Source organism: Neoarius graeffei, chromosome 18 (genome assembly GCF_027579695.1).
Source record: "Neoarius graeffei isolate fNeoGra1 chromosome 18, fNeoGra1.pri, whole genome shotgun sequence".
NCBI classification, from domain to species: Eukaryota; Metazoa; Chordata; class Actinopteri; order Siluriformes; family Ariidae; genus Neoarius; species Neoarius graeffei.
In genome coordinates, this window is record NC_083586.1 from 59090108 (window position 1) to 59111019 (window position 20912).

Below are 20912 nucleotides of genomic sequence, written 5' to 3' on the forward strand. Positions count from 1 at the left end.
CCAACAACAACAACAAAAAAACACAGCTTGTCTTGTTACCGAGAAACCATAAAGTGCGAAACCTTGAAGGCTTTCCTTTGTCGGAAAACTTCCCGATTGTTTCAAAACGCTGACGCTGGAGACTCCTTTCTTGTGAGCCGTTACTATGGAAACGATGTATTAGAACAAGTGCATTAATACAAAACGCTGGATTACAGTGTGAGGGCAACAGCACCGAGAGTCCGACAGCACTGTGGTGTATTTAATGTTGTTCGATCCACATTCACTGGATATGAGGAATCGCGCACTCTGGTTGGCTACTCTACTACTAGGATATCAGCTCATATACCGTGAGTAGAGAAAAACAAAATGGCGGCGCGTGTTGCCAAACCAACCGAGGACAAAGTAAAAAATACAAAAAAAGTATGATTGTAAGGACGTAATTTTTTTTTTTTCAAGAATTATTACATTTTTCACAAATTGCTCCTGTAATTTCGCTGGTTCGTTTACATTCTTTATCTTTAAGCATTAAAAATTTGTTGACTGATTAAAAAGCTCAAAGAAAATTGAATATTTTACTACGCATGTATGCAATTTTGTCGGACGTTTTGTGTAAATTTGCAAAAAAAGGCTCCATTTTTCTCAAAATGCAGTGAATGTGGATAGAATAAAAAACACAGGGATGCAAACGGCGCGCCTTTTGGCGGATGCCGCCTTTTTCACGGCTGAATCGCGCAGATCCGATTTTTTTTGGGGGGGGGTTGGAGTGTCTGATTATAATTTCATCAAAGTAAATTCTGTATGTAAGCAAATGCCGTTACAGTCCATGAAACATAGGAAGTATAAGTATGAGAAGAAAACAGTAAATCAGAAAGCTGCGCAAACGTGCGCAGCTTTCTGATTTACTGTTTTCTTCTCATACTTATACTTCCTATGTTTCATGGACTGTAACGGCATTTGCTTATTTAGTAATTTTAATACAGAATTTACTTTGAAATTATAATCAGACACTCCAACCCCACCCCCCACCCCCCAAAAAAAAATCGGATCTGTGCGATTCAGCCGTGAAAAAGGCGGCATCCGCCAAAAGGCGCCCCGTTTGCATCCCTGAAAACAGTTTCACTCAATCTCGTCGTACATGGCTTGTAGCGCTATCAGCTCGTGTATGACTCGATTTCGTGGAATAACAAATTTGTAAAAAAAAAAAAAATTTGTATTGAATTGTCATGGTGCAGATTTTTTAGATTGTAACAGCAAACAAATAAAACTAAATTCCATGATTAAAAAGGAAAAAAAAAAAGACTTTAAAGTGGCAGTATGTATTCATATGCATTTAAATTCTATCACACGAATGGACTGTAATGTATACGGTATATAAGGCAAATTAATTTAAGGCATTAAACATTGATGCACTATGGCTGATCGAACAGTACTCTCAAAAGGCAGTAATGAATAAGGCAAACAACTGCATGGCACTAAGAGAGGAGAGAACACAAAGATTAAATCTCTATGTATATTTATATACGTGTGTGTGTGTGTGTGTGTGTGTGTGTGTCGTTCATATCTAAAATCTCTGAACAGGTCTATGTGAGCGTAAGTGGTGTTGAATCGTGTGCATTAGTTGTGCGTGCTGTTGAACAGGTCAGTCCTGGCTAATTTGGTGGGTGGTTCCAGAGACTCCTCCCCCATTGCATTCGAGTCGACCGGAATAGACACCTGGTCTTCATCGCTCTCGTCGTCGTCCTCCTCTTCCTCTTCTACGACACACACAGTGAACGTTAACTCAGAATAATGGTTTATCGAGCGGTTCACATCGTCAGAGCCCTGCTGCTTGGTGACTGGGAAACACGGATGGCTCTTTTTTTTTTTTTTCTCATTACTGTTTACCACAGACATGAACATTTCCCTCCAACATGTTGGTAAGTAATGGAAGGCTACAACTACATTAAAGGAGATACGCAGAACCATGGCCTCACTTTTTGATTATAAATGCCTAGAGAATGGCACAGGAATAATTGTAAGCGTTAACAATAAATCTAATATAATAATTTTTATGATTAAAGTGATTTCATATAGGTAGCGGTCTGAGTGAATGACCTTGACATCTGTGACATCACAGCAGGAAGGCTATCGGTCTCATCGCCATTTCCGCTATACTAAAACACAGCTGACTGCAACTCCGATCCTCCATTTTGAGCTAATTTATCGCCATGCCACGTAGATGTGTTGCTGGCGGGTACAGCAACACCAGTGGCGGCTGGTAGTCTTTCAAACAGGGGAGGCTGGTCGGTTACGATATTTCCAGATTTTAAAAGAAAAAACATAAATTTTGCCCATACTCTTGCCTCTGATCTGGCTGATTGTTGGCAGCGTCACAAACTGTGAAATAACAGGTTCTTTTGGCCCATTAGCCTACTGTCCAATATACATGATGGTGGTGTTGGGGGGGGGGTATATTTTAACATTTTAAAATTGTGGCATGTTGTTTAAAAATTGACCTCGGCTGTGTTTTTGTTTAAAAATGTTTTCCAAATTGTAGCTGTGTTTAATTCATATTCAGAAAAACATATATTCCAATATAATATACTCAGCATAAACATTTTAAATAGATTCTATATTTTTGGTCCATCCATGACATATTACTAAAGTAGCCTATTTACTGTTGTTGATGTGGGTCACTTGCTGTTAGCCAATTCACTTTCTCGTACCAGGAGAGCTGAAAGGAACGAGTATTATTCCCTACCTTTTTCACCAAGTCAATTTGAGGCGTTGGTCTACCCTGCTCTTTAATTTTAATTTTTTCCTCGAAAGGAAGACTGGCAAAGGGCTTCGCCAAAATTAAATCAGCAATGCTTGGCATCCGTGCGCAGCTTTCTTGCTAGCTGACTAGCCCCCTCAAGTTCAAGTTCAGTCACTCAAATAAACGAAATTTCTGGAACTAAGATAGCAAACTTGACAACACTATATTTACACTTTATTTACAGTGAAAATATATACAAACTAAAAAAGCTGGTAGAAACCGTATGTAATGAATGAAATCAAAATGTAAGCTGATCTCTTACAATACACCACAGCACTTGCGAATCCGCATGGGACTGAACTGATGTTGCCAGATACTGCTGACGTTATCCAGCCTAAAATATGTTCAAAACCCGCCAAAATGCACTTAAAACCACCCAATCTGGCAACACTGTACCGCTGCCTGTCTATAGTTGAAACGAGCTGTCAATCAAAGAAAATATCCGGCCGCTTTCACCAATCACCAGTCTCCTCACGGAAACTGCCATGTCCCTCCCATGTGAGGCTTGGAGTCCGTGGGCGGGCATTTTTGCAGTATTTGTCCAATAACCGTCTTGCATTTTGAGATTGAAAAGCGCATAGCTCCCAAATGCCATTGAAGTCCACTGAGGCTGGGAGTCTGTGAGACTCCGTGGGCGGGCATTTTCGCAGTATTTGTCCAATAATCGTCTTGCATTTTGAGATTGCCAAGCACATAGCTCCCAATCCACTGAGGCTGGGCTGCATCGCGCTGTCACGAGGGGGAAAAACTCACGCACACATTAGGCGAACTGCGGAAAGTTATAACGGAATGATTTCGCACTGTAGTTGGGTTGAGCACATATATTTCTATGATTCTGGATCTGAAATAGCAATGTTATAAGGTCGGCTATAACATAAGCCTAGCGCAATTCATCCTACACGATGTTCGTCATTTTTAGAGGAGGCTGAGCCTCCCTCGTTGTCTTAGAGCAATCGCCCGTGAGCAACACGACAGAAGGTGGATTTACGTTGCATTCATGGCCCAAGAATGTTCAAACTGCAAAGATTTGGACGCGTTTTGCGAGAAGTTCACGGGCACATTGGCGCCTACGAAGCGGTCTCTCCTCTGCTCTGCACATTTTACTGAAGACTCGTACGAGACCTCTGATCTGTTGAGGAGCGTTGGCGATAAGCCCGTATTGAAAGACGGTGCAGTACCAACAATTAAATGAAAAGAAAACTACAAGAGAAGGAAAGTGAGTTCAGTTGCACCAGTTCTCCCGGAGTATGAGCTGAGGGTCGTTGCTAAAACCCAGGACGTGACGTGACATCGCTCGGGCAGCGACCTCCCTGCAGTTGTTGCTAAAAACCGGTGACATCCCGTCCCGGGTTTTAGTAACTGCCTGAGCCGAGCAGTAATGGCGGAGTACTCAGTATGGATAAAATAGAGAATGAGTGGACCAGCCGTCTGATTTCTCCACTGGATATGCTCGCCTCAGCAGCAGTATCTCGCCCTTACGTGAAAGAAGTAAATGAACGGAGAACTGAAAGTCAAATTGTTTCAAAACAATCAGCCACAAGAAGCGAGAACACAGACGGGTAAGCTCCGACTCTCATTTGGATAAAAAAGCAAAAACACCACATTGTTTACCTGCATTTAGATTAATACATGTAACTTGTATTGTGCGTTTAAATTAGCGGTATAAGATTATTTAATTTGCTTCAGAATGTGATTCTCAGTTCATCTGATTATTTAATTCGCCTTTTACGTTTTATCAGTGAAAATGCATTCATGTACATGTATGTTGCATAAGTTATAACACCCATCCTGTTTTAATGAGAATCAACCTACAATCAATGAAGTTAAATCAGTCTTAGTTGAGCGAGTCGGTAACGGGATTTCTTACTTTCACCATAAATTATTATTTATATGGCTTTGGTCTATAGCTGTAAAAGGCCTCGGCCTTAAAACCGGTTCCCGCTGTGATGTCACGCACTGACGGCTGGCTGGCTCAACGGGGCAGTGCAATTTATGCAGCATACAAGAGTCAAGGATGAAGATACTATCCACTCAGAAATTTTATTTTTAAATAAACGGTTCTGTGTATCTGCTTTAAGTATGGACTGCTACGCGAACCCCTGTGCGCTCCACCACATCACCACAAAATGGCTGCTTTTTGTAAAAACAGTGAACATGTTATAGAGGATGATTGTCTCTGTGATAATTGAAGTGTGTTACCTTTGTCTGCATCTGCTGTGCTGTCGTTCCGGCCGAGGTTGGCAAACTGAAAATATAAAAGATAAATTTAATCGCACACGCAAGCTTTTCCTCTATGAGGTGGCATGTTAAGTAAGAAGAGCAGCGGTCCTTAAACAGAGCCCTGTGGAACACCACAGCGAGTAAACATTTCTGATGATCCCAGAGCTATACATTGTGTGTGTGTGTGTGTGTGTGTGTGTGTGTGTGTGTGTGTATACATACTTCTCCCATAACAGCGATGGGCGTTTCTCCTTTGGCCTGGGCGACTCTGTGCTCCACCAGGTAATACATGTACTCATCATACAGCAGACGGATGAGATGGAACGAGCCGAAACTGGCCGCACTGCGCAGAGTCAGATCCCTGATCACCATCGAGCTAAACACACACATACACAGGGAGGGATTAGTACTGCTGTACTACACACTACATACCGATAAATCTGTTTTAATTCAACCGTTTTAAAGGGTTGGTACTAAGTGGATAGATTAGCTGGTCAACAACACATTTGTAAACTGTTTGCAGGAATACTTACCCACACATTTCACTCCTGAGTGTGTTCCTGTCATATAATTGTTGAGTTTCTTTATGGAATATGCTGTCTAGGCTAACTGCGAACACATGTTTAAAGTGAATGTACAGTGGTGCTTGAAAGTTTGTGAACCCTTTAGAATTTTCTATATTTCTGCATAAATATGACCTAAAACAACATCAGATTTTCACACAAGTCCTAAAAGTAGATAAAGAGAACCCAGTTAAACAAATGAGACAAAAATATTATACTTGGTCATTTATTTATTGAGGAAAATGATCCAATATTACATATCTGTGAGTGGCAAAAGTATGTGACCCTTTGCTTTCAGTATCTGGTGTGACCCCCTTGTGCAGCAATAACTGCAACTAAACGTTTGCGGTAACTGTTGATCAGTCCTGCACACCGGCTTGGAGGAATTTTAGCCCGTTCCTCCGTACAGAACAGCTTCAACTCTGGGATGTTGGTGGGTTTCCTCACATGAACTGCTCGCTTCAGGTCCTTCCACAACATTTCCATTGGATTAAGGTCAGTACCTTGACTTGGCCATTCCAAAACATTAACTTTATTCTTCTTTAACCATTCTGTGGTAGAACGACTTGTGTGCTTAGGGTCGTTGTCTTGCTGCATGACCCACCTTCTCTTGAGATTCAGTTCATGGACAGATGTCCTGACATTTTCCTTTAGAATTCGCTGGTATAATTCAGAATTCATTGTTCCATCAATGATGGCAAGCCGTCCTGGCCCAAACCATGATACTACCACCACCATGTTTCACAGATGGGATAAGGTGCTTATGCTGGAATGCAGTGTTTTCCTTTCTCCAAACATAACGCTTCTCATTTAAATCAAAAAGTTCTATTTTGGTCTCATCCATCCCCAAAACATTTTTCCAATAGCCTTCTGGCTTGTCCATGTGATCTTTAGCAAACTGCAGACGAGCAGCAATGTTCTTTTTGGAGAGCAGTGGCTTTCTCCTTGCAACCCTGCCATGCACACCATTGTTGTTCAGTGTTCTCCTGATGGTGGACTTATGAACATTAACATTAGCCAATGTGAGAGAGGCCTTCAGTTGCTTAGAAGTTACCCTGGGGTCCTTTGTGACCTCGCCGACTATTACACGCCTTGCTCTTGGAGTGATCTTTGTTGGTCGACCACTCCTGGGGAGGGTAACAATGGTCTTGGATTTCCTCCATTTGTACACAATCTGTCTGACTGTGGATTGGTGGAGTCCAAACTCTTTAGAGATGGTTTTGTAACCTTTTCCAGCCTGATGAGCATCAACAATGCTTCTTCTGAGGTCCTCAGAAATCTCCTTTGTTCATGCCATGATACACTTCCACAAACATGTGTTGTGAAGGTCAGACTTTGATAGATCCCTGTTCTTTAAATAAAACAGGGTGCCTACTCACACCTGATTGTCATCCCATTGATTGAAAACACCTGATTCTAATTTCACCTTCAAATTAACTGCTAATCCTAGAGGTTCACATACTTTTGCCACTCACAGATATGTAATATTGGATCATTTTCCTCAATAAATAAATGACCAAGTATAATATTTTTGTCTCATTTGTTTAACTGGGTTCTCTTTATCTACTTTTAGGACTTGTGTGAAAATCTGATGTTGTTTCAGGTCATATTTATGTAGAAATATAGAAAATAAAGGGTTCACAAACTTTCAAGCACCACTGTATGTAACGCCTCTAAACCCCACTTTTTTCCTTGTGCAAAGCAACAATTATTATGTTGACTGATAATGTGATTTCCAACCAAAGCTGATCCAAAAGGCCATAAATTGACGGAAAATCAATAAGAACAGCTGATTTTCACGGAATTTGTCGAGACTGAATCGGAAGATCCCGAAGGGGTGCGTGATGTCACACGCGTAACAATCCAGGTATCGATTTTGTTCCCGTACGCAGCAGTGGTTAGAGCAGTCTCGTTATGGAATCACGTTTTGGAGAGAATTCTGAGCGTGATTGGGATTCTTATATGTCGGATGAAGGGGCAGTTCGAGCCCCCAAGATGAAAAACTGCCAGTTCGCGACACTCTTCCTCTGTAGCGCGTGAGATGGAGAGATCGATACAGTGCCTTGCTAACGTATTCATTCCCTTGGTGTTTGTCCTGTTTTGTTGCATTACAATCTGGAATTAAAATGGATTTTTGGAGGCTTAGCACCATTTGATTTACACAACATGCCGACCACTTTAAAGGTGCACATTGTTTTTTTTTATTGTGACACAAACAATAATTAAGATGAAAAAAAAACAGAAATCTGGAGTGTGCATAGGTATTCACCCCCAAAAGTCAATACTTTGTAGAGCCACCTTTTGCTGCAATTACAGCTGCAAGTCTCTTGGGGTTTGTCTCTATCAGCTTAGCACATCTAGCCACTGGGATTTTTGCCCATTCCTCAAGACAAAACTGCTCCAACACCTTCAAGTTAGATGTGTTGTGTTGGTGTACAGCAATCTTCAAGTTATACCAAAGATTCTCAATTGGATTGAGGTCTGGGCTTTGATTAGGCCATTCCAAGACATTTAAATGTTTCCCTTTAAACCACTCCAGTGTAGCTTTAGCAGTATGTTTAGGGTCATTATCCTGTTAGACCGTGAACCTTCGTCCCAGTCTCAAACCTCTGGCCGACTCAAACAGGTTTTCCTCCAGAATTGCTCTGTATTTAGTGCCATCCATCTTTCCTTCAGCCCTGACCAGCTTTCCTGTCCCTGCAGATGAAAAACATCCCTACAGCATGATGCTGCCACCACCATGCTTCACTGTAGGAATGGTGTTCTCAGGGTGTTGGGTTTGCACCACACATGGCGGTTCCCATGATGGCCAAAGAGATCAATTTTTTCTCATTTGACCAGAGAATCTTCTTCCATGTGTTTGGAGAGTCTGCCACATGCTGTTGGGCAAACTCCAAACGTGTTTTTTTTTTTTTTTAAGCAATGACGTTTTTCTGGCCACTCTTGCATAAAGCCCCGCCCACTCTGTGGAGTGTACGGCTTAAAGTGGTCCGATGGACAGATACTCCCATCTCCGCTGTGGATCTTTGCAGCTCCTTCAGTGTTATCTTTGGCATCTTTGTTGCATCTCTGATTAATGCCCTCCTTGCCCGGTCTATGAGTTTTGGTGGGCGGGGCCTTCTCTTGTCAGGTTTGTAGTGGTGCCATATTCTTTCCATTTTGCTCTAATGGATTTAATGGAGCTCCCTGGGATATTCAAAGTTTTTGGGATATTTTTTATAACCCAACCCTGATCTATACTTCTCCACAACTTTGTCTCTGACCTGTTTGGAGGCTCCTTGGTTTTCACGTTGCTTGCTTAGTCATGTTGCAGAGTCAGGGTCCTTCCAGAACACGTTGATTTATACAGACATCATGTGACAGATCATGTGACACTTTGATTGGATCTTGATCAACTAACTAATTATGTGACTTAAGTGAATCGGTTGGAGCAGCTTTTATTTAGGGGTTTCATACGAAAGGGGGTGAATACTTAGGCACACTCCAGATTTCTGTTTTTTCATTTTATTGTTTGTGTCACAATAAAACAATAATGTGCATCTTTAAAGCGGTCGGCATGTTGTGTAAATCAAATGGTGCTAGCCCTCCAAAAATCCATTTTAATTCCAGCTTGTAATGCGACAAAACAGGACAAACACCAAGGGGGATGAATACTTTTGCAAGGCACTGCAGATAGATAGAGAGAAAGAGATGTGCAGAACGCAGTGGTTACCTTTCATCATGTTTTCCTGAACAAAACTAAAAACAAATTGAGTTTTGCAATATTGCAATCTGAGAGCGTTTAATACGTTTCAGTTAATAGATGATGATTGCCCGTGCGTTTTTCTTCCTGTTAAAGTGCATCAGACATGATGAGATCGGATGTTGCGAGCGTGTAAATGCTGCTTGTAATCCTGCGTTGTGTGTGTGTGTGTGTGAGAAAGATAATGTGGAAATCGACGAACTGTCCAAATGCCATTTATTAAATAAATGGGTTTCTTTTTGCTCCAGTAATTCCCATGTGGTCGTTCTGGTGGTGGTGGTGGTGAACACTTAATGAATCAGATTTGTTATTAGTAGGCGACACACAATCTGCCCGCTTCGTTTGCACAAACCTCACCCACTGTTACTTTAGTGTCATTTCTTGGAAATTCGTGAACTGAATGTCCTGTTGTATATGGATTTAAACATCCAAACACAACGCAGCGCTTTCACGCTGTTATTTTTATAAGATTCCAACAATATCCGATTTCAGCGAGTAAACAAGCACGGAGTCAGATGAGCGGAAATAACCCAGATAACCGCAGTTCCATACGTGACGTCATGCGAGATTAGCCCTGAGGCAAGACTGCTTTTTCCGGGATCCAGACGCTGCGATTTATTGATAATTTTATTATCGAGCACAAAACTAAAATGTAGTATATTATTTTTTCCCTGCTTTATTAATTCATTTTGGTCATGAGTAATGATATTATTTTAAGGCATTAACAAAGGCACTTGAACAAAAATGGTGTTAAAGGGCTGATGACACATTTTTGACATCTTTGGCGATGTTTTATAACATAAAAAGTAATTCCCGATGATCCATATATTAATTCACGAAGGCGCCTATTTTACAAGTTATGATAAAAAACGCGGCTATTTGGGCAAATTTGACGGGGCTGCAGCACCCAGGAGACGAAAGAGGAGGAGGAGCTATATGACGTCAGCGAAAGAACCTTCCTCCTAACTTACCAGTTTGTTGTTGATGCGGCAGGTGTTCAGTTTATCATTATTAGTATTTTTATTATACATTAGTTACTATGCCTTCGCGTTGTGTTGCCGGCTTTTGCTCCAAAACCCACAAGGATGGGGTAAGTTTATTCAAGTTTCCCAGAGATCCCGAGCTGCATGCGAAGTGGGTGAAGCAAGTCAGGCGCACTCGTGACAAGTGGGAGCCCTCACCAACATCCATCCTGTGCTCTGAACACTTCGATTTGGATTGTTTTGACACCCTTCCCAGCTTAAAAGAATCTCTTGGGTGTGCAGTTCAGCACAAACGTGTGTTACTACCATCAGCAGTGCCTACACAGTGTTGCCCAGTTGGGCGGTTTCAAGTGCATTTTGGTGGGTTTTGAACATATTTTGGGCTGGAAAACATCAGCAGTATCTGGCAACAGATACTGCTGACGTTTTCCAGCCCAAAATATGTTCAAAACCCACCAAAATGCACTTGAAACCGCCCAACTGGGCGGGAAACCTCCCAATCTGGCAACACTGCCAGTATTCCGGAGGGGGTCTACTAGTAGCTATGCCGGATCCAAAGACAGTCCTCCTGTCAGAACGTGTTGTGAAACGACATAAGATAAAGGTACGTAGAGCTATAGATTCTACATGATAATCATAAATGTAATCATAAAGTCGGCGTGATATCAGTCATGTATTTGCTTGTGAAAGCTTGCGGCTTTCATGTAACTGCCGCCTAGCAACGAGAGGCAAAGGGTAAAGAGGGTAGGCTATCACAGATTCTATTCGGAAGAGATCAACACAATTCTAGACTCCCAGAAGAGGAAGAGCTAGCACTAGAGAGTTCACCGGCGTTTTCATGCGCCATTTCCATTGAGTAGAACCGCCAGTGAACCGCAGCGTGTTCTTCCGCCGATGTCACAACATGGCCGCGAGCCACGGACCCAGTTTTCTTGCGCTGTGCAATTAAAAGTTGGATATTCGCGTAACAACAGCTTCTTTTCACGTAATTATAACAGAAATCTAACATGTTTGCCATGTTGTATAGTTTATTTAAGAAATTGCATAGAGTCATGTTCGTGTCATCAGCACTTTAAAGTGCATATCACGGGTAAATTCAGGAGCAAGATCAATGTAATTCTCCTATTTTATATTAAACTTTGGTCAAATATCTGTAACATTTTGCATTTTGTGTAATTTTTTTACCTTGCGCAATACCAGAAAAATTCAGTTGAAATCGAGCCATTTGAGTTGAATTGGTCCGCCTCTGAAAAAACTTGGCATTTGGATTTCCTGGGAAACATTGATTTTCGTGACGTCGCGTGCGGGACGCCTCCTTCTGAATCCTACGTCAGCGCTGGTTTGTTTATGAGAAAACGTCCTGGTGGTTTTCTGCAAATTTCTTCAACGTTATCGCGTAATTATTAAAATGGTTAACAGATGTATCGTAGGAGGGTGTAGCAGCACCAATCATGATGGGATTAGTACTCATCGTTTCCCAAAAGACCGGACAATGAGAGAGAAATGGGAGCGCTTGGTCTACACAGGCTGTGCACTGAAACCGTGCAAAGCTCGCGCAGCCTGCTGGCGCTTCCGCAGGTGACGTCACGAATCTGGCTCCAGACTCCCTTGGGATTTTTCCAGACGTGTTTTATTTTATATTTTTCTGCTGGAGACAGATGGCCTTGTGCAAAATTACCCTTCTGGATGAGTGTGTAAAGGGACATACGTTCATATAAAAAAAAAAAAAAACATGAAACTGGTCCAGAATATGCACTTTAAGGTGATAATACACAGGGCAACTTTTCGGAAAATGTTGCTGGGCGATTGCGCTTCGACACTTTCCCATTGAGACTGGGGCAACATCATTTCTATCCGAACGATTTTGATCACTTTGGTCAACTTTTTAAGCTCATCCAATCAGAGTGCTAGCAGCAGATCATATGACCACCTGACAGCTTCTGAAATTTTCAATGAAGATGGCGGCGTCTCTGGCAGTGCAGTGAAGACAGAGACGACGTGTATCTTTTTATGGCGGTAAAGTGTGTGTGTAAACCCAAAGTGCTGAATTTACCTCATCAAATGCTGAACCAACATATCTATTTTTACATGCTCAGGTTGGAATAAAATTTTTTTTTTTCAGCAAAGTGTAAACTGCCGTTAGCTAACCACCGCTCCATAAAAACTGAATGGGATTTAGCTAACTAGCGGTTGTTTTTGCTCACATATGCCCCTTTTCCACCAAAGCAGTTCCAGGGCTGGTTCGGGGCCAGTGCTTAGTTTGGAACCGGGTTTTCTGTTTCCACTGACAAAGAACTGGCTCTGGGGCCAGAAAAACCAGTTCCAGGCTAGCACCAACTCTCTGCTGGGCCAGAGGAAAGAACCGCTTACGTCAGCGGGGGGGCGGAGTTGTTAAGACCAACAACAATAAGACCGCGAAAGATCGCCATTTTTAAGCGGTGAGAAGCAGCAGCTGTACAAACGCGAAGTCAGCCATTATTATTATTGTTGTTGCTGCTGCTTCCGTGTTGTTTTTGCTTCGATATTCGCGCCAAGGTTTAAGCAAACGTAGCGACGTAATGACGTATACAGCGACATAATGACATGTCTTCTCTTAGCACCGTGAGCGATGGAAAAGCAAACTGGTTCTCAGCTGGCTCGCAAGTTGAACGAGTTGTGAACCAGCACTGGCCCCGAACCAGCCCTGGAACTGATTTGGTGGAAAAGGGGTAATAGTTAGCTGAAAGTTATCGCTAGCTATGTTGGGATAACGTTAGCTCTCTTGCGTCAAGTTAAAAGTGACGGGCGGCTCACGATTTTTTTGTGAGTTGTAATAGAGATTGTCTGTCTAATTTATCGTCTGATCTAATTCACATCCAGAACACGACTATTTGTGGAACCCGAGTAGCCTGGCAAGCCAGACTAAATGTGAATATTTAGTCTGGCCTCAATCCGTAGACATTTCCGAAGGGGGTAGGAGGAACAAACTGCTGTCTTTCAAACTGTCTCTGTGCGTATAGGCCAACGCTCTGACCAATCAGCGCAACAGTGACTGTGACGTAGTCAGAGCGACAGAAAGCAGTGGGGGAGGCCTTGAAATAAATAATTTTTCAAAATGCATATTAATTAATAAACAGGTTCTAGATATTAAGAAGTTTGGAGATAACGACCACAAGTTTGGAGTCTGTACCACATACTTAACATACACTCTTATTTTTTTCAAGTGTTTTTCAAGGGTTTGCTTAAACTGTTTTTGAGAGTTTTTATTTAGTGGTGTTTGGTGAAATAATTTCCCTTAAATTTAAAATAACGGGAAAATAAGAAACAATCAAAAAGTAATGTTTCAAAGCTGTTTATTAATTCTTCGTACTGCACAAACTAGCCCCATCCTTTTGGCTACGAGCGGAGCCAGCTGGTAGATCAGACTTTTGCCATAGCCGGTCGGCAAAACAGCGAAAACGTCCTTCTTGAAAAGGAATGAGCAGAGAGCCTCTTCCTGCTCATGTTTCAACGAAAACTCCAAGTCTAATTCTTCTAAAACTGATTCCAAAGCGGAGTCAAACGCGCACTGTTCACTAGCCGTAGCCATCTTTCCTGTTGCGCTTTCTCCAGCGTCGCGCAGCTTTGTCGTCACTCCTGCAAAAGCCCGCCCAAAGAATCCAAACAAAAACCTTGCGTTGTGATTGGCGGGCACGATTTGATGCCCGGGGTGTTTGTTTATATGGTGCGAGGCTAGACCCACTCGCTAGGCAAAAATATTTTTGGCCGCTAGGCGGGTGGGTCTAGTTTACTAGGCTAGAACCCGAGGGCAAAACAGTACAAACTTCGGGATCTAAAAAAAAAAAGCAAGCCTTTCAGGAGCTCTGCCACGCCCTTTTCCTCCTCAGCAGCATCTCCTGGTCCATGCCCTTTAGTCTTTTTTGCTGAGATGAGAATTAAACTATGATGTTTTTGTGATGTGTGCGTCAGTTATTACTTAGAGCACATGTGATTTGAGGCTAGTAGCATTTTAAAGAGAGTTAAAAAGTTTATGATGAACAGAATATTATTTTATAAATGTTAAAATAATGTCAAATTATCTTTTGACCAGAGGATCTATTCAGTTTTGTTCCAGACGTGATACTTACTTGAGCGAAATAAATAAAGGCTGAAGCCGAGACAAAAGAAGTAACAATTGCAAATGTTTGTGACCCTCTTTCTCCCTGGCAATCGATTTGCTCTTATCTGATTGGTTGTTGCCCTAATTAGTTGCCCCATGTATCATCACCCTTAGTATTTCCTAGCTGTAACTGTGTTGTTTGGGCAGCAGATAATGTAAAACAGTAAGAATACAGGTGACTTCACCCGAGGCGGAAGTAACACAGCTCTAATCTAAACCAGATGTAAAATGTGAAAGAGCTGTTGCGTGACTGTGTATAAACAGATTTAACAAGAAATCAGAGCGCGCTCTCTCTTTATACAGACTGCTGAAAGATAAAGAAAGGAGAAGCAAATAGAGGAAGTACAAATGTTTATATAAGTTTTTAAGAAAAGTTTTTTTTTTTCCATTTTTAATAAAAATAATATTTTAGTTAATAGGCTGTTGCATTTCACTCCAAACTTTACAAATGCGGGGAAATAACTAGAGTCCTGTGCAGGTCTGAGCTCAGCCTTTGTCTGATTGGGAGGTAGAAGCTACGGTACGTTAAAAAAAAAAAAAGCCGCTCAGAAATACGTCGACGCCAGGATTCGAAAAAACGTTGCAAAATACAGTACGTTCCTTTCCTAGACAGTGCTCTAGACCGCTCAGCCACAAAGGATTACATCATAAACTGAGGTTATGTAATGTGGTGCTTACACAACAAATATTTCAGTGTCTATCTTTGCGGTGTCTGTGTGCCTAGCAACAGATTTGCTCTTATCTGATTGGTTGTTGCCCTAATTAATTGTCCTGTGTCTCATCTGGTTGCCCGTTGCCGGCAACATTGCCCAGTCTATCATCACCTTAAGAACAAAATGTTTGTAAATCTGGTGGGATGTTTCAGTTCCCAACGGATTTACAAACATGAATGAAACAATGAAAACTTTTACACTGAAACCTACAAAATAAATGTGTATAATTTTTAACTATTCTATTGAAGAGCAGAGGTGGACAAAGTACCCAACTTCATTACTTAAGTCAAAGTACAGATCCCACTGGTCAAATGTGACTCCGATACAAGTGAAAGTTGTCCAGTCAATTTTTTACTTAAGTTAAAAAGTACTGAAGTACTTGCTTTTAAAAATACTTAAGTATTAAAAGTACATTTTCTGTCAACGCGTCGTTGTATTATCACCACAGCTCTTACAAAACCTAACACCGTTACCAAAGACAGAAATGTGAATTCACAAAATGAACGCGTGCTGTGCATCATGGCGGTTTAACGTTAAGCTAGCTAGTCAGTGAAACTCCACCTGACATGCTAGCAAACTCTTTTCAAACTCAATCATATTGGGTAGCTAACGCTACTAGAAAAGAACAATTTCTACATTCTGTTTATTTGGCAAGATTATGCTAAAACACATTTCTGAAAGGACTTCAGATAAGTTAACGTTATTCATATTAGCGTAACTTCATTTTTACATGCTAACTAACAGCGTCCAAGTTAACTAGCTGTTTGTAAACGTTATCGCGTGGACAAGGTGACAGCAATTTGGCGGGCAAATCCATAGAAAGTCATTTGACTAGCCAGACTGCATAGCTACGTTTGCAATGTTATCGCTCGCTCTAAAAGCACAGACAATTCATTACAAGCTTTCTCTTGGAACAAAATGTTTACGGGCCTCAATATGTTTCCGCAGGTCGGATGGCGAGTTTTTGTAGGCCGTGATGTGGTTCGTTTCGGCAAACATTTAAAACAAAATTAATCTTTATTCCTTTCAGAAAACTGAAACATGGGTTCTAGGTAAAGCCATGAGCGCATGCGTTCTCCAGAAGAACCGCCTCCTTCCATTCTGCCATCAACCGATCGTGTTAAATAATGGTGTTGAGAAATTACTGAACTTGATTTTATCCAGTCTATGGACGTGACGTGACCCTAGTGATTACTGATCGGCTGTCTCAGTGTCAGCTGGGAAAAAAGCAATCAGGTTTTAGAAAAGGACAGAAAAAAGCATCCACTTTCAAAGCCGCTTCATAGTAACGAGTAACGAGGAGCTTGATAGAAATGTCGTGGCGTGAAGAGGACGATATTTGTCTTTCAAATGGAGTGAAGTTAAAGTTATGAGTTTCCAAAAACAGTAATACTCAAGTAAATGTACTTTGTTACTGTCCACCTCTGTTGAAGGGTGCCAGTAACAGAGATGCCTACCCCAAATTTTGAATTTCATCTCATCTCATCTCATTATCTCTAGCCGCTTTATCCTTCTACAGGGTCGCAGGCAAGCTGGAGCCCATCCCAGCTGACTACGGGCGAAAGGCGGGGTACACCCTGGACAAGTCGCCAGGTCATCACAGGGCTGACACATAGACACAGACAACCATTCACACTCACATTCACACCTACACTCAATTTAGAGTCACCCGTTAACCTAACCTGCATGTCTTTGGACTGTGGGGGAAACCGGAGCACCCGGAGGAAACCCACGCGGACACGGGGAGAACATGCAAACTCCGCACAGAAAGGCCCTCGCCGGCCCCGGGGCTCGAACCCAGGACCTTCTTGCTGTGAGGCGACAGCGCTAACCACTACACCACCATGCCGCCATTTTGAATTTCAGTATTCTTGAAACATTTTTCAGTATTTTGGAATGACTTTCAGTAACATTAATTTATGCGCATTTCCATTATAAGAGCTGTATATACCAATATGTTTAACATTTAAATTATTAAAAAGAACTGTTTTGTGTGAATTGAATAAACAAAACGCGAGCAGCCATCTCAACTGAATTTCCACTCAACAAATTTCTAGAGCATACAATATATCACATCTTTCTTTGCCCTCTAAGTGCTTTTAGCAAACCCCTAGTCAGAAATCTTGGTGTTCTATTTGACTCGGAGCTAAAATCTGATAAGCAGATAAATGCTGTTGTAAAGGGCAGCTTTTTTCAGCTTAGGTCCATAGCCAAGTTAAAATCTTTTTTAACTGTACCAGATCTTGAGAAACTCATACATGCTTTTATTACCTCAAGACTGGACTATTGTAATGCACTTTACACTGGCATTTGTGAATCATCTCTTGCACGTTTACAGCTAGTCCAAAACGCAGCAGCCAGGCTACTTACTGGAGCCAGGAAAAGAGATCACATCACACCCATATTGGCGGACCTACATTGGCTCCCTGTGAAGTTTAGAATCCAGTACAAAGTAGCACTGACAGTTTTTAAAGCATTACATGGACGTGCTCCAACATATATAGTGGACATGTTAAGTCCATATGTCCCTTTACGGTCACTGAGATCTGCATCCCAGGGACAGCTGATGGTCCCACGTGCACGGCTTTCCATGAAAGGGGACAGGGCCTTTAGGCTACGTTCACACTGCAGGCTGAAGTGACTGAAATCCGATCTTTTCGCCCATATGTGACCTGTATCCGATCTTTTATTGACAATATGAACGACACAGATCCTATTTTTTCAAATCCGACCCAGGCCGTTTGGATATGTGGTCCTAATTCCGATTCCTATCCGATCTTTTCATATGCGACTTCAGTCTGAACCGCCAGGTCGCATTCATCCGACTTACACGTCATCAACAAGCCACAAACGTCACTATTCTGCGCTGAAGTAGGCGGCGGGTCTCTCAAAAAAAGTTACAACAACATGGCGCATAATCACGGGCGCAGATAGAGGGGGGGACTCGTCCCACCCAGATTTAAATTCACCTCGCTCGGTCCCCCCCACTTATAGGGAGGAAAAAACGTCTATGCTGTCTTTCTTTGCATAAGGCAAACCTCACGGAAAAATCAAAAGACTAATTACCATTCAGTTTATTGAGGTGCACAGCAGTGTATACATAGTTGCAACAACTCGCATAAAACAAAACAAAGACTGATATTCGGTTGGTTGAGCTGCGCAGACTGCACAGGTTGCGAGCTCGAGCTTGGTTGCTATGGTAACCCACAACGAGTTTGACAGGCATATCGGGGTTGGGGTTGGTTTGCTGGCAGCTTTGTCCCCCCCAGTTTTTTGTCCCCCCCCAGTTCAAAAAACGTATCTGCGCCCCTGCGCATGACATCAATGCGAGGGACGCTTCGGGTTGTGAAGGTTCTGAATCTTCTCAATGGAAGGACGCAGAGGTTAGGGAGCTGATTTCCATTTGGGGGGATGCAGCTATTCAAGCTAGATTGGATGGGTCATACCGCAACCGGGCGGTTTTACTTCCGTAAACACTGGCCATGCTCACTGCGTGTGACGTCGTCGTATCCTGCAATGCGCATGCGGAACACTTTTAGGTCGCTTTTTGTTCATACTGAGGATCACATACAAGTCGCATATATTTGTTAATGTGAACGACCTCACAAAAAAATCGGATTTCACAAAAAAATCGGAATTGAGCATTAAGCCTCGCAGTGTGAACGTAGCGTTAGTGTCTATGCCCCACGTCTCTGGAATAGTCTACCACAGGAACTGAGATCTGCATCTGAGGTGTCAGTGTTTAAAACCTCTCTCAAAACACACCTGTTTAGACTTGCCTTCAATGACCTTTGAAATTGTGGGATTCTGGGATGGAGACCCTATTACTGTATGTATTGTTGTATTGCTGTGCTGTTGTTTCTTTCCTGTCTTGTTTGCTCTGTCTCATCTGTCAGTACTGGTACCTGTATATTTCTGTATATTTTGTATTTATTTCTTTAATTTATTTTATTCTATTTTATTTTTCTTACTATTTTACTGTGAAGCACTTTGGTTTTAAATGTGCTATACAAATAAATTACTTACTTATAACCCCGATTCCAAAAAAGTTGGGACAGAGTACAAATTGTAAATAAAAACGGAATGCAATAATTTACAAATCTCAAAAACTGATATTGTATTCACAATAGAACATAGACAACATATCAAATGTCGAAAGTGAGACATTTTGAAATTTCATGCCAAATATTGGCTCATTTGAAATTTCATGACAGCAACACATCTCAAAAAAGTTGGGACAGGGGCAATAAGAGGCTGGAAAAGTTAAAGGTACAAAAAAGGAACAGCTGGAGGACCAAATTGCAACTCATTAGGTCAATTGGCAATAGGTCATTAACATGACTGGGTATAAAAAGAGCATCTTGGAGTGGCAGCGGCTCTCAGAAGTAAAGATGGGAAGAGGATCACCAATCCCCCTAATTCTGCGCCGACAAATAGTGGAGCAATATCAGAAAGGAGTTCGACAGTGTAAAATTGCAAAGAGTTTGAACATATCATCATCTACAGTGCATAATATCATCAAAAGATTCAGAGAATCTGGAAGAATCTCCGTGCGTAAGGGTCAAGGCCGGAAAACCATACTGGGTGCCCGTGATCTTCGGGCCCTTAGACGGCACTGCATCACATACAGGCATGCTTCTGTATTGGAAATCACAAAATGGGCTCAGGAATATTTCCAGAGAACATTATCTGTGAACACAATTCACCGTGCCATCCGCCGTTGCCAGCTAAAACTCTATAGTTCAAAGAAGAAGCCGTATCTAAACATGATCCAGAAGCGCAGACGTCTTCTCTGGGCCAAGGCTCATTTAAAATGGACTGTGGCAAAGTGGAAAACTGTTCTGTGGTCAGACGAATCAAGATTTGAAGTTCTTTATGGAAATCAGGGACGCCGTGTCATTCGGACTAAAGAGGAGAAGGACGACCCAAGTTGTTATCAGCGCTCAGTTCAGAAGCCTGCATCTCTGATGGTATGGGGTTGCATTAGTGCGTGTGGCATGGGCAGCTTACACATCTGGAAAGACACCATCAATGCTGAAAGGTATATCCAGGTTCTAGAGCAACATATGCTCCCATCCAGACGACGTCTCTTTCAGGGAAGACCTTGCATTTTCCAACATGACAATGCCAAACCACATACTGCATCAATTACAGCGTCATGGCTGCGTAGAAGAAGGGTCCGGGTACTGAACTGGCCAGCCTGCAGTCCAGATCTTTCACCCATAGAAAACATTTGGCGCAGCATAAAACGGAAGATACGACAAAAAAGACCTAAGACAGTTGAGCAACTAGAATCCTACATTAGACAAGAATGGGTTAACATTCCTATCCCTAAACTTGAGCAACTTGTCTCCTCAGTCCCCAGACGTTTACAGACTGTTGTAAAGAGAAAAGGGGATGTCTCACAGTGGGAAACATGGCCTTGTCCCAACTTTTTTGAGATGTGTTGTTGTCATGAAATTTAAAATCACCTAATTTTTCTCTTTAAATGATACATTTTCTCAGTTTAAACATTTGATATGTCATCTATGTTCTATTCTGAATAAAATATGGAATTTTGAAACTTCCACATCATTGCATTCCGTTTTTATTTACAATTTGTACTTTGTCCCAACTTTTTTGGAATCGGGGTTGTACTTAAATACAATAGTGTTCCCTGTTTGCAGACATTACGGTTGACTACCAATCATTGGTATTGAATGTAACTCCTCAAAAGTATTATATTATATTGCCTGGCAAAATGTTCTACCTGTTAACGGATTCTAATAAAATTT

General features: G+C 41.8%; 1 protein-coding gene across 2 annotated transcripts in view; it reads right to left on the reverse strand.

Moving 5' to 3' along the window:
- Nucleotides 1-1015: 1015 nt before the first annotated feature.
- rfx1b (regulatory factor X, 1b (influences HLA class II expression)) overlaps nucleotides 1016-20912 on the reverse strand; it is an 82851-nt gene continuing 62954 nt past the window's right edge. For both annotated transcript variants that reach the window (XM_060899096.1, XM_060899095.1), the window contains exons 16-18: nucleotides 5222-5375; nucleotides 4979-5024; nucleotides 1016-1736 (exon numbers count right to left, since the gene is read on the reverse strand). In XM_060899096.1, the coding sequence (XP_060755079.1) occupies nucleotides 1597-1736; nucleotides 4979-5024; nucleotides 5222-5375 (340 nt within the window). In that variant the 3' untranslated portion in view covers nucleotides 1016-1596. The remainder of the gene's footprint in view (nucleotides 1737-4978; nucleotides 5025-5221; nucleotides 5376-20912) is intronic.